A 14,720-nucleotide genomic window follows, 5' to 3' on the forward strand; every position below is an offset into this window, starting at 1 on the left:
CACAGGGAAGGGAACAGCCTGTGAAAAGGCACTGAGCCAGGATTGTGCCTGGAGGGTTCTAGGAATACCGAGGACTCCACTAAGGAAGAATCAAGGGAGTGGGAATGAGAGTCAAGAGGGGCCAGATGGTGTAGGGCATTTATGGCCACTGTTAAGGTTTTGCAAGAACTGCTAACATGGACAAAAAGATAAATGACATAGTTTATAATCATGTTCTAGAAGGAGCCTTGACAGATTGTGGTTCTTGGTATATAACTCCTATCAGCAAGATAGGCCAAAATTAATTAGGTCAAAAAGAGGACAGAGCACCAACAGAATCCACTTGATGCATATACTTCTATAACATATACCCACTCCATGGCTGCCAGGGACCACACTTTCTAACCTAACTCATTCTAGCAGGCATGCAGGGTGGCACATTACTGTGCCCAGACAATTGGACAGCAAACAGAGTTTTCTGTGATAAAGGAAGTAGCTAGTGTCTCTGCTCTGTCATGTGGATTTTGGGGTCTTAACTGAGAACAGATCCAAAGCCATTTCTTAAGGAAAATCTTGGTTAGTCTTGCAAGTATAACTGTAGACCGAGTCAGAAAGCACTATGATGCCTTGTGTCAACTTCTCATCTTTCACAGTAAAATGTCAACCTTAGGATCATTCCTTTAATACTAGCAGTCAAAGCCCTGTCAGGGAGTGTCTGCTACTCCAAACAAAGCTGAGAGAAAAGTGTCATTTAAAGATCATTTGGGACACCTATTAGCCACCCATACTAGTAAATATTTTAAGTTCTGTTTTCTTATCAATCACTATAAAAAGGCAAGATTCTTGGCCCCTGTTGTCATGTCACTGGGCACTCATGTCTTTTAACTTTTCCAGTTTTTAATTTTTTTCCTTCTTTTTAAAGAAACAATCATTGTAAACTTCTTCATTTTAGTAAACTTGTTGATGAAATTGCTCGTTTTGTTACACAAGCATTCCATGTGTTGAATCCTTTGTAAAAATTCCCCTTATATCAACTTGTATTCTTGGAAGATTAGAATATCATAGAGTAAGAACTCTTAAACCTGGACTAATAAATGAAAGTAAAATGCATATATTTATATATACATAGACTTATATACATACATACACACCTACAAAATGTGCATACAATGTGTAACTGAATATAAATATAATTCGGTAGATATATAATTACATAAATAACGGTAATATATATAACTGAATATGTACTTTATTCATTTAAACAAAAAAGTAATAATTTGATTAATTTATAGAGCATTTAAAAGAAATATTTAGAACATCAAAGTGTTCAAGTCTATTACAAAATAATATCTAATTATTTTACTGTTGTCCAACTTTTATGGTGTACTTGTAGGCATATAAAATTTTCAAGTTTCTTTTAGGAAAAATTTCCTTGGAATTTATAAAAAAATCCATGCATAATAAAATATAGCCAGCATTACTTTTCTTTTTTATCACATGTATAGTAAACTATCATTGGAATCATTAAGCGGGAATACCAAATTACAATCATGAATGTAAACTACTAAACTAAAGGAAGCTAATGGCGGTAGGATATGGGGTGTTGAATATATGGTGTTTTAAAAGTTTAGTAAATTGTAAGCAGTTTCAGGAGACTTTGTCTCCCCATAAACTGTCACTTTCTGATTTAGGATTGTTTGTGAAATGAGTCTAGTCAGTAATGGGCCAAGGTATCACTATACCCTTTCTCTTATAAATCACAGCAATTTACTCAGTAGGAATGAGCTATCCTTATTCTCTCATTCCCCATAATCCAATCACTTCCTCTCATAAGCACTTTACCTCTGGTTTTCACAATAATGCATTTTCTGTAACTAACAACCATCATTTCCTGATTATCATGGTTCTATCCTTGCACAGGAATGTGAGTCTTATGTGGGTCAGGGTCATCTTTCCCATCCATCTGTGTCCCAACGCTAAGTGTGTTAGCTGAAAGGTGAGTCTGGATAGACCATCATTTTGCCTAGTCCATATGAAAGCTTGAATGCCCCCAAGTCTATGCCATTTTCATTAAGAAGCACCAAATTTTGCTGTGCCTACTACTATATTTTCAGAATAAGTGCAAACAATTATTAGCAACTTTGCCTTCTGCAGATCCCTGTAAATTTAATTTACTGGTGAAAAAATTATAGGAAACACTCTATGGTTTTTAGTATACCATGCTATGGTGACTTTCCTAAAAGAATAAACATTAATAAATTAATTAATTTAAAGCAACTTGCAAGGCAGAAAATCTTGAGTTCTGTATGCATGTGATTTAAACTCTGCACATCTGTAATCTAAATTTAAGCCCTGAATTTTTTAATTTCAGGATTTATTACAACTAAATGCACTGAACCAGATTCCTACTGGCTGTTATCACTAAATGAAGGAGTCTGTTGGTTTTCAACTAACACAAGTATTAGCGGCCTTTAGGATGGTGTGTTGACTTTGATTCAGCACACCTGGAAGAATTAGCTTTTAGTTGTAGGTGGCTCTTGGGACTGAAGGAAATCTAATTCGCTGGGTGGTTTGGGTCTTAAATAACTCAGAGCATCATGGGCACAGAAGAAGCTCAGCAATTAGATTCACCGTGTTTGTGCAGGCTGAGAATATCCCTGTCCTCTGTAGTAATCAGCTGCCCTTCCCTACTTTTGGATGTTTCCCCAGAATTCAGTTATTTCCCTGCCCAGCATGATATACTACTGTTAGTGTATGAAATATTTCCTAACATTTTAAGTCTTTAATTTTGTTTTGCAGTTAGATTTCTCAACAGCCAGGGGGTTCCAGAAAGGGAAAGTACTAAAAGTCTAAGAATTTGTCATATTAGACCATTTGATGAGTACTAAGAATAATTCATGGTTGCCATTATAATAGACCTTACTGAGTGGCTATGTTATTTGATGCTGAAATGAGTATTTTTCTGACTCATTCCAGACTAGCTTAAGTTAGATAAAAGGAACCAGAATGCAAAATACTAAAACACTTTCACTTCCAATATTAGCCATGCCAAGTAAGAATGAAAAAATTCCAATATTAGACTATCACTCAGCGTCAAGTTATACTTCTTTTCCTAGAACAGCATCCTGTTTATACAACAACTCTCAACCATAGTGGTTCTCAAGTGTAGTCTTCAGACCAGGAACATCAACATAACATGGGAAGCTGTTAGACAAGGACACTCTGAGGCCATATCCCAGACATACTGACTCAGAAACTCTAGGTGTATGTGGGCCCAGATAATTCTAATGCATGTGGTTCAAGTTTAAGAACTGCTTCTCCACAGCATCAAAACAATACTTGAAAAAGTAGTTAAAGGTTGTACTATATCCTTATATGAAATAAGATATTGCTCTTCAGATTAGGTCACCAGGGATTATAACTCTTGGTAACAATGGAGAAGAAAGTGATTAAAGTACTGCTTCTTTGAAGGGTAGAGAAGTAGTGGTGGAGGAAGTTTGGAACTAGTGCTTAACATGGAAGCAGGTGCGTCAAGCCAACAGATACTCCACAGAATGGTCTCCTACGTTAACTTTAGCTCTGGATAAACTATGAAGAGGGTTCCCCTGCCATTACTGCCTTCCATTCCCAAAGTTCCTAGAAGGATAACAGGTCATCATAAGATGAACATAAGAAAACAAGAAAATATCATCATTAATTCTGTACTACTTGGAGGCTCTGCATGGGAATAATCCAGGTAAGGGCATGACAATAAATGAAGTGTTAGGACTAAGACAAATGGTCTATTTATCCCCTCATCCACTTGCATGCAAGGATTATCAGGGTAAATAAATATCAAAGGTACTAAAGAGAAAAGAAACCAAAACTGTAGTTTGAGATTATGAGTATCACGGGAAAGTCCCAAGCAATGTGTTTGAAAAAGGAGATGTTTGGGTTATGTACTAGAAACTGGTATGCAATATTCTAAGGTATTTCTTGGTCCCAGTTGTTAAAACTACACCCCCACCTTGGTACTTTCATAGACCCCTGAGATTTTACTCACATCTAGTCAAGATCTAAGAGCACTGTATGCACATTACCTAGAAAAGTGAAAGTTCATGAATCAATGTGTGTAAAGTACTTAGAATAATGCCAACACACAGTAAACACTCAATAAGCCCAGCTGTTGTTGTTTTTATTAGTAGTAACTACCTAGCCCAGGGCTTTCAGTTCAGTTACTGGGCATGTCCAAAAAGTGCCCTAAACTACCAAGCTTAGGAATCCCACGGTTTTGGGAGTTTCCCATTATCAAATTGGAATTCTCAGTATTAGTAAATGTGGAAGAAATTGAGCTGGATTTTTGCTGATGCAGGGCTCAAAGTTGACAGCAGGCTTGAACTGGTTTTAATGGCCAAAAATTTATAGTGCCTTGGGCCTACTCAAATTTCTTTTTTAGCCAATTAAAAGAAGATCCTTAGAACTGACAAAATGAATTCAATTCAACATGAGATTGGAAGTTTGAGATGAGAAAGTGAGAGAATTCATCTTAATTTTAAGAATATAAAATGTAGCTGAGTTATTACTGGGGACAAACAGCTGGTTTTACAAAAACCAGGCTTTCTATAATATTGGCCATTAAGCAAAAACAAAAACAAAAACAACATAGTGATATTCCTTAGTTTCCTCTACTGTTCAATTTTTAATGTTTTGCTGAAAAAGATATTCTATTTGCTTACACAAATGAAATGTCAAAATATTTTATTTATATTCTGGAAAGCTTGTTTAAAACCTGGCAAAAGTTTCTTTGGCATAAATATATGGTTGAACGTTTTATTAAATACTTTAATTTAGATGAGACTACTATTTTACCTTTAATTATGATTTCACCAAATATCTTCCCTTTGTAATCATACTTAGCATCCTGAATTTAGATCTTGTTCTTTGTTTTTTTCATAGTGATACCACTTCACTATTAAAATTCATTGCCAGTTCATTATTTCCATTAATCGTTTAGATGTTAACGGCTCAATCCACTCTGACATAAACATTTATTATTTTTATCCACTGTTTGAAATCCTTTTCAATTTATTATATGCAAAGTTCTTCCCTATTTGCATCAGTTTATATTTCATGTGTTAATTGATGAAAAGAAAAATTATAAAAGTGATCTACAATATCAGATAGATTGGTTTCGTGAAATAAAAGAAGCTTAACATGCCAAAAATGGACAGTAACTGACAAGGAGAATTTTAATGTTGACAATAACCATGCAAATATTTCACAGGTAAGTTTTAGAAAAAATTAAGAAGAGAAAATTAGTATGCAATATTTTGCAATTTGGATAATTCTGACATTGAAGTACTTTCATATCAAAATCCAATGTCTTCCTTCCATATTCAGTCAGTCTCATATATAGGTAGGTAGGATGTAAATGTACGTAAGACTTGGTAATCTTGTCATTTCTGCCTTTAAGGAAATCAGAGTCCCTTAAGAGAACGAGAAATGTATTCAATATTTTCAAAATAAGTTTTGGGAGGACAGAATGGAAAGAGGGATTTATGGAAGGCTTCACAAAGGAGTTATTTGATATGAAACATAAAGTAAAAGTAGTTGGTGCCCAAAAGAGGAGGACAGTAGAAAAAATAGATACAGTAAGACAGTAAGAAAAAAAAAAAAGATACTGGAGCATAAAAGAGGAGTGAGGCATGTGTGGGGAATCATCATAAATGACCTTGTAGAGCATACTAAAAGTTTTGATTTTTTACACTGAAGGCAAAGAGAACACCATAAAAGATTTCACACAGGAGAATCACATGGTCAGACTGGTGTATTCAAAAGCTGGGTTCAAGTGGAGGGTAGAAAATGGGAATTGAAAGACCATTTGGATGACTTTTGTAATCCAGAAGACAAATGTTAAGGGTCCACATTTAGAGGTCTATAACAGGGAAAGAGCAGAAAATTCAAGATATATTTGTCAGTTAAATTCAATAGGATTCAGATATTGACTGGGTAAGTGGTGGTAGTTAGAAAGAATTAACAGTGAGTCCTAGGTTTCTGTCTTGGACAAAAATGATGAAAAATCAGATGAGCAGTGGTATAATACAATTAAATAGGGAGGAAAAGGTTTGTGGTGGAGCAGGGGCAATGGGGATATAGAGAAAATTGATATGGAAACCCAAGTTATCATTTCAATGATTTCAATATACAGGTCCAGAGGAAAGGGATGTTGTCTGAATTACTCATTTGGTAGTCTCAGATACCCAATTTAGTCGACTTTCACTGGCATCAAATTAATGTCACAGAAGTACACCTATACTGTCTAGAATAAATTACATTCCTTTCCTCTTGCAGCAGCAGGATAGAGCTTATACTAAAAATGCACTGCCACCAAATATCTCTTGGATCATCTTTTCCTATTTATTTATGGCCAATATAGCTTTTACTATCATTATATAATAGCTTGTTATAGAAAGAATAATTTCCATCTTTGTTACTGTAGCATTTATCACTTTATAAGTGCATTACACAATTTAGAATAAATAAAACAAAATAATTGAAAAATAGTAACTCAACAATGTATTTTAAAAAAATGTTAAAGCACATTTTGCCCTCTATTTGTTTTTTCTTCTTTTTAGATCATAAAGTTGAGTTCCTTAGAAACTTCTTTGATGAGGCATGTTTTGTTGAATTTTTTTAACCTAGCAGATGTTTGGGTAGTTAAAATTCCTCATGAGTATGGTATCCTGTGGTTTTCACAACCTAAGTGTTAGTCCAGGAATTTTCCTTTCTTGCTGTCTTCCAGTCCTGGTGGTCTATAGGAGATGCATATTATGAGAGTTCCATTTCGTTCCATACTAATTTCACACCCACACTCCTTTAAAGTCATACATTTCCTCAGAATTATACATACTTATGGTGCACCAAACAGAAATTTAACTGCTTTCCACTTTACATTCTACCACAGACACGATACTCAAACTGCTTTTGAGAATAAGGATAATAAGAAATATAAGACATCAGTAAAATAATGTTAAAGACCTCAATGTTTAAGTGATATATTTCTGCCATTTTTAATTTTTGTGCTAGACTTAAATCTATACATTCTCAACATGAAGTAAAGAGTAATGGCTATTATAGAGATAATTTAAGGATAGAACCAATTTGGCTTAAATAATCTAAATCAGAGAATGTAGGAGAAAGAAATGTTAGCTTGAGTTGGCTAAATGTTGCTTCCCTTAGTCACACTGTTGTACAGTTGTAGATTCAGACAGTAACCCAATTTAATTCTCAGCTTGCATTCTGACTTTGATCCCTGGCTCTTCAATTTTGTTGCTCTTCTTTATGAGCTGAGAGTCAGATTAATACAAATGTATTTTCTTATTCTACATGTTATTTTAGAACCTTTTATAATATTACTCAAAGTGGTTGATCTTTTAATTGAGTTATTCAAATTTTGAATACTTTCATTTTAATCAAGCCATCAGATTCTCTTTAATCAAGAAGCTCTAGATCTTGATAAGAAGTTACAGTAATAAGAACTTGGGCAGAAATTGATGACATTAGAACAAAATACACATGTATCTGAGGTAGAGGCTTTATACTTGTTTACACTGTTGCTTTGTCTTTTCTCAAAACAAAAGAATTATTTCATTTTCATCTTTTTATCTTCTTATAGATATTGCAAAACAATATCATACATTTTTGATCAATGATAGGTAATATAAACTTATTAAATTTCTTTACCCAGATTACTTTTTATGTTTGCAAAATGCCCCAAAATACTTTTGATGTTCAGTTTGCTGAATCAATGTCTAAGCATGACTTAGTTTTAATAGGGAAAACACTACTGATTTCAAGATTATTTTCACTTCATCATTCTAATTTCTTTTATTCTCATACCACGCTATATTATCATTTATATTTTCTTGCAGTAATGTATGTAACACTGTTTTATCTTTTATATAAAAAGCAATCTCAGATTCTCTCAATCCTTGACTTAATATAATAAATACAATTTTATTTCACTGTACAATTATGAAATTTAGAAACTGAAATATATTTTTGTTAGAAAAATGTTCTCTTCCTTACTGAGACTAAAAGAATAACCAACTCATTCTCCTCACTTAAAGTAGCTATCATGGCCACCCAAATGTGACTATTTAGTTGAGAACATGATAACAGAATTATTCAAGTTTGAGACTGCAACAAAAATCAATTTCTGTTATCATGATCCTAAAATAAATAAATCCTTTCACCTTTCTGTTCTTAACATGGTGGTAGAAAGGCAAGTTTCCAGATGTTCTCTGAAAATAAAATAGGAATTTTTTTTCTATTTTATTGACATATAGCAGAGTCAGAAATCAGCCCTCAAGGTTAAAGGAAAGGAAAGTGGATAGAAGAAGGAGGGAAAATGTACTTGGGTTAAGTATTGCAAAATGTCACATACCCAAGTATTCTCAGATAGTGAATTCAAATTATGGCGAGGAGATAAAGACTCAGAGAGAAATATACCTAATAAAAGACAAGCTGGTACTCCATACTGAGTGGCCTGTGGAATGGTCATCAAGTAGAGCTTGTATGTTGAAATACTTTCTTCATTGCACCAAAAAACTAACAAATAATCCACCTGTGGCAGCAGGTAGAACCAGGAAAATGATGTCAATTAAAAAAAGTGGTGTATACATAAAATGGAATGTCTTTCAGACATAAAAAGATTGAATTATAATAAATGTGACAACAGATGAACCTTGAAGACATCAAGTTGAGTGAAAGAAAGACAGAAGAAAAATTATGTGAGGATCCACTCATAAGAAATAATTAGAATATGTAAATTCATAGTATCAGTAACTAGAACACAGGTTACCAGGGGTGGGATAGGGGTGGAGAATGGGGAGTTAATGCTTAATTTGTAGAGTTCCTATTTGTGGTGATGGATGGATGGTGGTGATGGATGGATGGTGGTGATGGTAGCACAACATTGTGAATGTAATTAATGCCACTGAATTCTGTATTTGAAAGTGGTTAAACTAGTAAATATTAGGTTGTATAAATGTTACTAGAATAAAAACTTTTAAAAAATAGAACTGTATAACACAAAGACTGAACCCTAATGTACACTGTGGACTATAGTTAATGGTATAATTATAAAAATATTGCTTCATCAATTGTAACAAAGTTACCACACTAACGTAAAATGTTAATAATAGGGAAAACCATGTGTGTGATTTGTAGGGGGTGTTATATAGGAACACTGTACTTTCTGTATGATTTTTCTTTAAACCTACAACTGCTCTAATTTTTAAAAAAAATGAAAAAAAAGAGAGACAACCTCTTCCCACAGTGGATATCTGTAGAGAGCTGAGAATAGCTAAACTCTAGTAGTGGATCATTCAAGTAGAAAGCCTCCCAAATTTTCAAATTGAGAATATGTGATTATTTAAAAATCTAACTTCCCAATTTCATTTACCAGCTTCTGGAGGGATCATGTTTTATGCCATTTTATGCTAATTAAACATCTAAAATACTCTCTGGAATGTTTGCAAGAAATGGTGCATTTAGAAAGTCCACTTCCTGGGTCAGCATAGTTTATAATAGTAGTTACAATCCAGTGAAATATTTACAAGGAGCAGGATGAGAATCTTTCATAACAGCAGAGACATAATTACAAGGTCTCTTTTAACCACAGCCTGCAAACTAGCTGCCCATAGACTAAATCTGGGCTACAGATGTGTGTGGCTTGAACACTAAGTGTTTTTAAATTTTTAAAAATTAGTTGCTAGCATTTAGAAATTGAATTTTTTCACATTTAATAATTCTAACTTTCCTGCTTCTCTGAAAAACTTAGAAGGTCTAATAGCATGGATTTACATAGACAATGTCAACCACAGGTAATTAGGGACTACCCCTTTAGACAGCCCATTACCTTCTTAATTCGTCAACCACTCCCAGTTGCCTACATCAGCGAGCTTCATTCATTATGGCACCTGCCTGACCTCTTCAGGCAACTGCCTGTTGCCCCTGAGATTTAAGGTTTACCCATTCAATCAATGTCCCATTTTTCTACCAAATCTGTACTTGTGATTTCATTTACTCTAGTTGGCTGAAGCAGTTAAATTCCCTGGTTTTATCTGTGTTCTAATTCCCAAGCACCTATTTATTTCTGTTTTCTAGTTAGATAGATTAGTATAGATATTACCTCTCAATAACAACAGATACATATATACTTATTGACCGATTCCAACCGAAACTCAATTCTCATATTTATCTTTTCTTTGTTAATGACAATGTCATCCTCCCCATCATCTGCACTGGCAGCATTTTTTTCTCTTTTACCCACTACAGTTTCTTTAATCAAGTTTGAGCCACTCAAGAAATATATATTGAGTGCCTACCGTTACCAAGCACTGTTCTAGGCAAAAGAAAAGAGCAATGATCAAGATAGACTCTAAAATCAAACAAAGTAGGAAAATGATCAGATGATTATCAGTGGTAATTAAAAAAGGGTAATGTGATAGAAAATGAACATGTGGCTAATTTAGATTGGGCGGTCAGGGAAATTCATTCTAACAGGGATCATTTAAGTAGAGATCTACATGACAAGAAGCTGCTGCTCGTGAGAAGATGGAGGTGGAAAACCATCCCAGTCAGAAGGAACAGGTAGTGCAAATGCCTGAGTTCCAGGACTTTAGTGTGTTTAAGCAACAGAAAGAAGTCCAACAGGAGTGGAGGGTAATGGTAAGGGGGAAAAGTGGTTATAGAAGAAGTCTGAGAATTAGGTACAAACCAAGTCATGTAGGATTTTGTTGCCCATGTTAAGAACTTTGGATTTTATTCTAAGTGCAGTAGGATTTCACTGGGTGCCATTAAGCAGAGAAGTGACATCATCTGATCAACCTGGCAGCTCAGGAGGCCAGTTAGGTTTATACAGTGGTGGCAGATAATGAAGGGTTAGACTAATAGGACAGCAATGCAAATGGAGAGAAAGGTTTACATGGTGTGGTTGAAAGGAAGAAAGGGATACTGTCTAGATTTTCACTTTCTGCATTCAGATAAATGCATCTTACTAAGATGAAGACTGGAACATGAGAAGAACTGGTGTTAAGGCCATGTAAATTTTAAGAGTTACATTCAACTTGCTAGACCATTGAGGGCAGTTAGAAAGGTAAACATGCTGATTTAGAAATTTAGGGAGCAGTTAGAGCTAAAGATATAGATTTGGGAATAATCAGTTTACCTGGAAAGCAGAAGCCCCTTGATGTCAACAGATCCATGTGTTGTGTGAATGTGAGAGACAAAGAAAGAAAGAGAAAGTGAGAGCAAGAAAGAAAAGAATGAGAGAGAGAGAGGGAGAGAGAGAGAGAGAGAGAGGAAGCTTCAAGTCGCTGAAAACCTTATAATACCTAGAGTAAAAGCCAGGTGCAGATGGCAATCATTATGGCCCAAAGATAAACCATAAAAGATGCTTCCCATAATGTTTTGTTGCAAAGTAACTCTGGCACAACTCTGAGAGTTTGAGAAAAGCCCTAATAATGACTGAAATTGAATTTTCCTTTGGCTTTCAATTAAATTAAAAATAAATGTATTATTGTGGCTGTTAGTTTGGTAATTAACTTGGTAATTTCATACGTTTGATGATTTCACACAAAATTGGATTAAGTAGAATGTATGAGTGTGTGTGTGTGTGTGTGTGTGTGTGTGTGTCTCTAAGAAGAAAACTAAAATCTGTACTTACGGCCAGGCAGGGTTTGTATAGAAATCCAATCTGAACCATTGCCGTAGCCGGCATTAGTGCTGGCAGCCACTTGGAATCTATACCATCTAAATTTTTTTAATCCATATATTGTCTCTTGAGTTAGGTCAGCTTCATAGAGGTATTGAATTTTTTGATATTCAATACATTCTTCAGATTCCCATTCTCTGCATTTTTGAGCACGAAGTTGAGTAGTAATTTTGTAATTTTGGAAGAAGCCAAAGATAGTGTCAGGTCTTATCCATGTCAATGTTGCACTAGTTGACTGAACATTAGAAAAAGCAATATTTGTGGGAACACTGGGAACTAAAAATTAAAAGGAAAAAAATTAAAAACAATTAGAATTACCTAATATTTTTAAAAAATCCTATGTAGTTCAAATTTATACTCTCAGATTTTAATATGTAATAAATATTGAACTCCAAATGAACAGAACACAGCTTACTCAAGTTTGGCAATGTGAGATGGCATGGAAGATGAATAAACCATCAGATGGAAAACATAAGAAGCCCCAAAATTAGAGCAGTCTACACTAGCAAATCTAAGAGGCTAATCACCTGCTATTCTCTTTATAGGGAGCCAGGGGCAACTCTTGGAATTGTATTAGCTGGGACCACTCCTAACATCTTCGTATAAGCACCAAAGCTACAGCAGGAGGAAATATGATTTTAAAATATGCTATTATCTTGAACCTAGTGGAGATCTTTCTATTACTACTGCTCTTATTATATTAATAATCCCACCCTTAATAAGTAGAATATTAAGGTGATACTTCGGGAGCCACCAGTTCAAAGGAAGAGAAGGCAAAATTATCGTGGTTTTCTTTCTATTCCTTGCCTTGCTCCCCAATCAAATCCTAAGTGACTTATATAAATTTAACTTTGGCTTCATATATGTGCAAAAATTTTACTAGTACAAAAGAAAATGTCATTTTGGTATAATCCTTAGTATGGGCCGAGATTTTAATATTTGGTTCCCTAGAAAAACATTTTTTAATATTTAAATATCTGATAGACACAGTAAATCTTGTATATAGTAAATGCTGATTTATAATACAATACAAGATAAACAATATTACTAAATGAATTAATTTATATAATTAGTTGACTTTTATTTTATCTTATATATATTTAAAATTAACCACACCTTTTCTAGAAACCGTGAAGTACACCAATATTAACACAGAGACTAAGGTATCTGTACATCACCTACAATCATATGGTCCTACTTGGAAATGCCCATTAGATTCCACTGATTTGCTATAAGAATGCCATGTGCTAGGCTCTGTGCCTAAAGATAGGGATTCAAGATATATTAGACTCAATTCCTGTTTTCAAGGGAGAGCAGTTTGTTGGACAATTAATATAAGTGTTGTATGATCACACATATGAAAGGAAAATGAACTAAGTGATATGGGCTGTTTATCTAACAATATCTTTCCCTGTATATATATCAAAGGCCTTTGCTCACAAGACTAAGATAGAGAAAATAACAACTTTCTTGAAAATTACATAATTCATGAAAAAATATGCTAATATTCATGTTCAAAAAATAAAATTAATATTTAGAAAGCTCATTCATTCCTAAACCTCTTATATGAATTGAACATTAAATAAGAATCCATCAAGCATCTACCGTGTGCCAAGTTCTGTCATAGGTACTGGGAATAAAATGAACAAAATAGACAAAAATCCCTGTTATTGTGAAATTTACATTCATGGGGCCCTACATTCAACAAAAGTATAGATAAATATCAAACTTTATATTTTGGATGATGATCAGTGTCATGAAGAATAAAGGAAGGCAGAGAATAAAGATAGTTTCAGGGATATTGAACTTTGAAATGGGTGGGCAGAGACGGTGCTATTGATGAGGAGATATTAAGTAAATTCCTGATGGAGGAAGGGGAGCTACCTATATGAATATTTGGGAGAGATGCATTTCCAGTGGAGGGAACTACATGATTAAAGGGCCTAAGTTGGTAGCATGTCTGGTATATTCGAAGAATAACAAGGAGGCCGTGCAGATAGCAGTAGTTGAGGTTTAGAAGAAGCAATGAAGACTTAATTGTACACAACATTGTAGGGCATTATTATGATTTTCATTTGATGTGGAATGGTTTTGAGCAGAGGAGTGACAGGATCTAAGATGTTTTCACAGAATCACTGGCTACTTGGTTGAAGACAGACTGAAGGGAAACAGGTTGGCAGAGCGACACAACTGCAATGTCAATGAAATAGTTGACGGTGGCCTAGACCAGGAGATGGCAGCTGCAGAGGTGAAGAGAAGTATTCAGATTCCTAATATAATTTGAAGGAGACCTGACAGAATTTGCTGATGTGGAGCATGTGGGGTATGAGAGAAAGAAGTAAAGGAAAGCTCTAAGGTTTCTAGATGACTGTGGAAAGAGTAAGCTTTGAAGAGGAAGACTACAAATTTATTTTGAATATATTAACTTTGAAATGCCTATTAGACACCAAGAGGAAGATGTCAAATAGTAGACAGGTGCACAAGTCTGGAATTCTATAGCTAGGTCTGGACCTAAATTAAAAATTTGGATTTCCTTAAATTTTTACTGAATTATCTACAGACCAATTGCTTATAATGAAAGAGAAGTTTGAAGTAATGAGAAACAATTAGGAGATTACTTAAAGTCATGTGATCAGATCCAATTGTTCTGGTTTCACATACTAATATTTATCATCAAATCCTACTGCATTTAATGTAACATAAACTTTAAAAGTAGAAATGCAATCAAACATTTGATATACTGTTTACAATACCTCCTTGTTCTAAGTTACCCATAGCTGAGAAAAGCAAAAGGAGAACTTACACTTCTAGAAGGCAAAGCTTTAAAACTGGCTAAAAAGCATATTCTAATAATTTATACAAATCCCTCAGCCAATAAATTTTAAATCAGATAACCTGAGATAAGACAAATTTTTGACATATTCTAAGACAAAGTGGTGAAATACGATTTGGGTGATCAGGAACAGTTTTCAGAGAAGGGATA

At 34.4% G+C, this 14,720-nt stretch overlaps 1 protein-coding gene across 3 annotated transcripts in view; it reads right to left on the reverse strand.

The window, feature by feature from the left end:
• The window catches only part of PTPRQ (protein tyrosine phosphatase receptor type Q), a 217,499-nt gene that overhangs the window by 88,778 nt on the left and 114,001 nt on the right, over positions 1 to 14,720 (reverse strand). For all 3 annotated transcript variants that reach the window (XM_037845990.1, XM_037845989.1, XM_037845991.1), the window contains one exon: positions 11,690 to 12,013. In XM_037845990.1, coding sequence (XP_037701918.1) covers positions 11,690 to 12,013 — 324 coding nt within the window. The remainder of the gene's footprint in view (positions 1 to 11,689; positions 12,014 to 14,720) is intronic.

Source organism: Choloepus didactylus, chromosome 8, assembly GCF_015220235.1.
Source record: "Choloepus didactylus isolate mChoDid1 chromosome 8, mChoDid1.pri, whole genome shotgun sequence".
Taxonomy (NCBI): domain Eukaryota; kingdom Metazoa; phylum Chordata; class Mammalia; order Pilosa; family Megalonychidae; genus Choloepus; species Choloepus didactylus.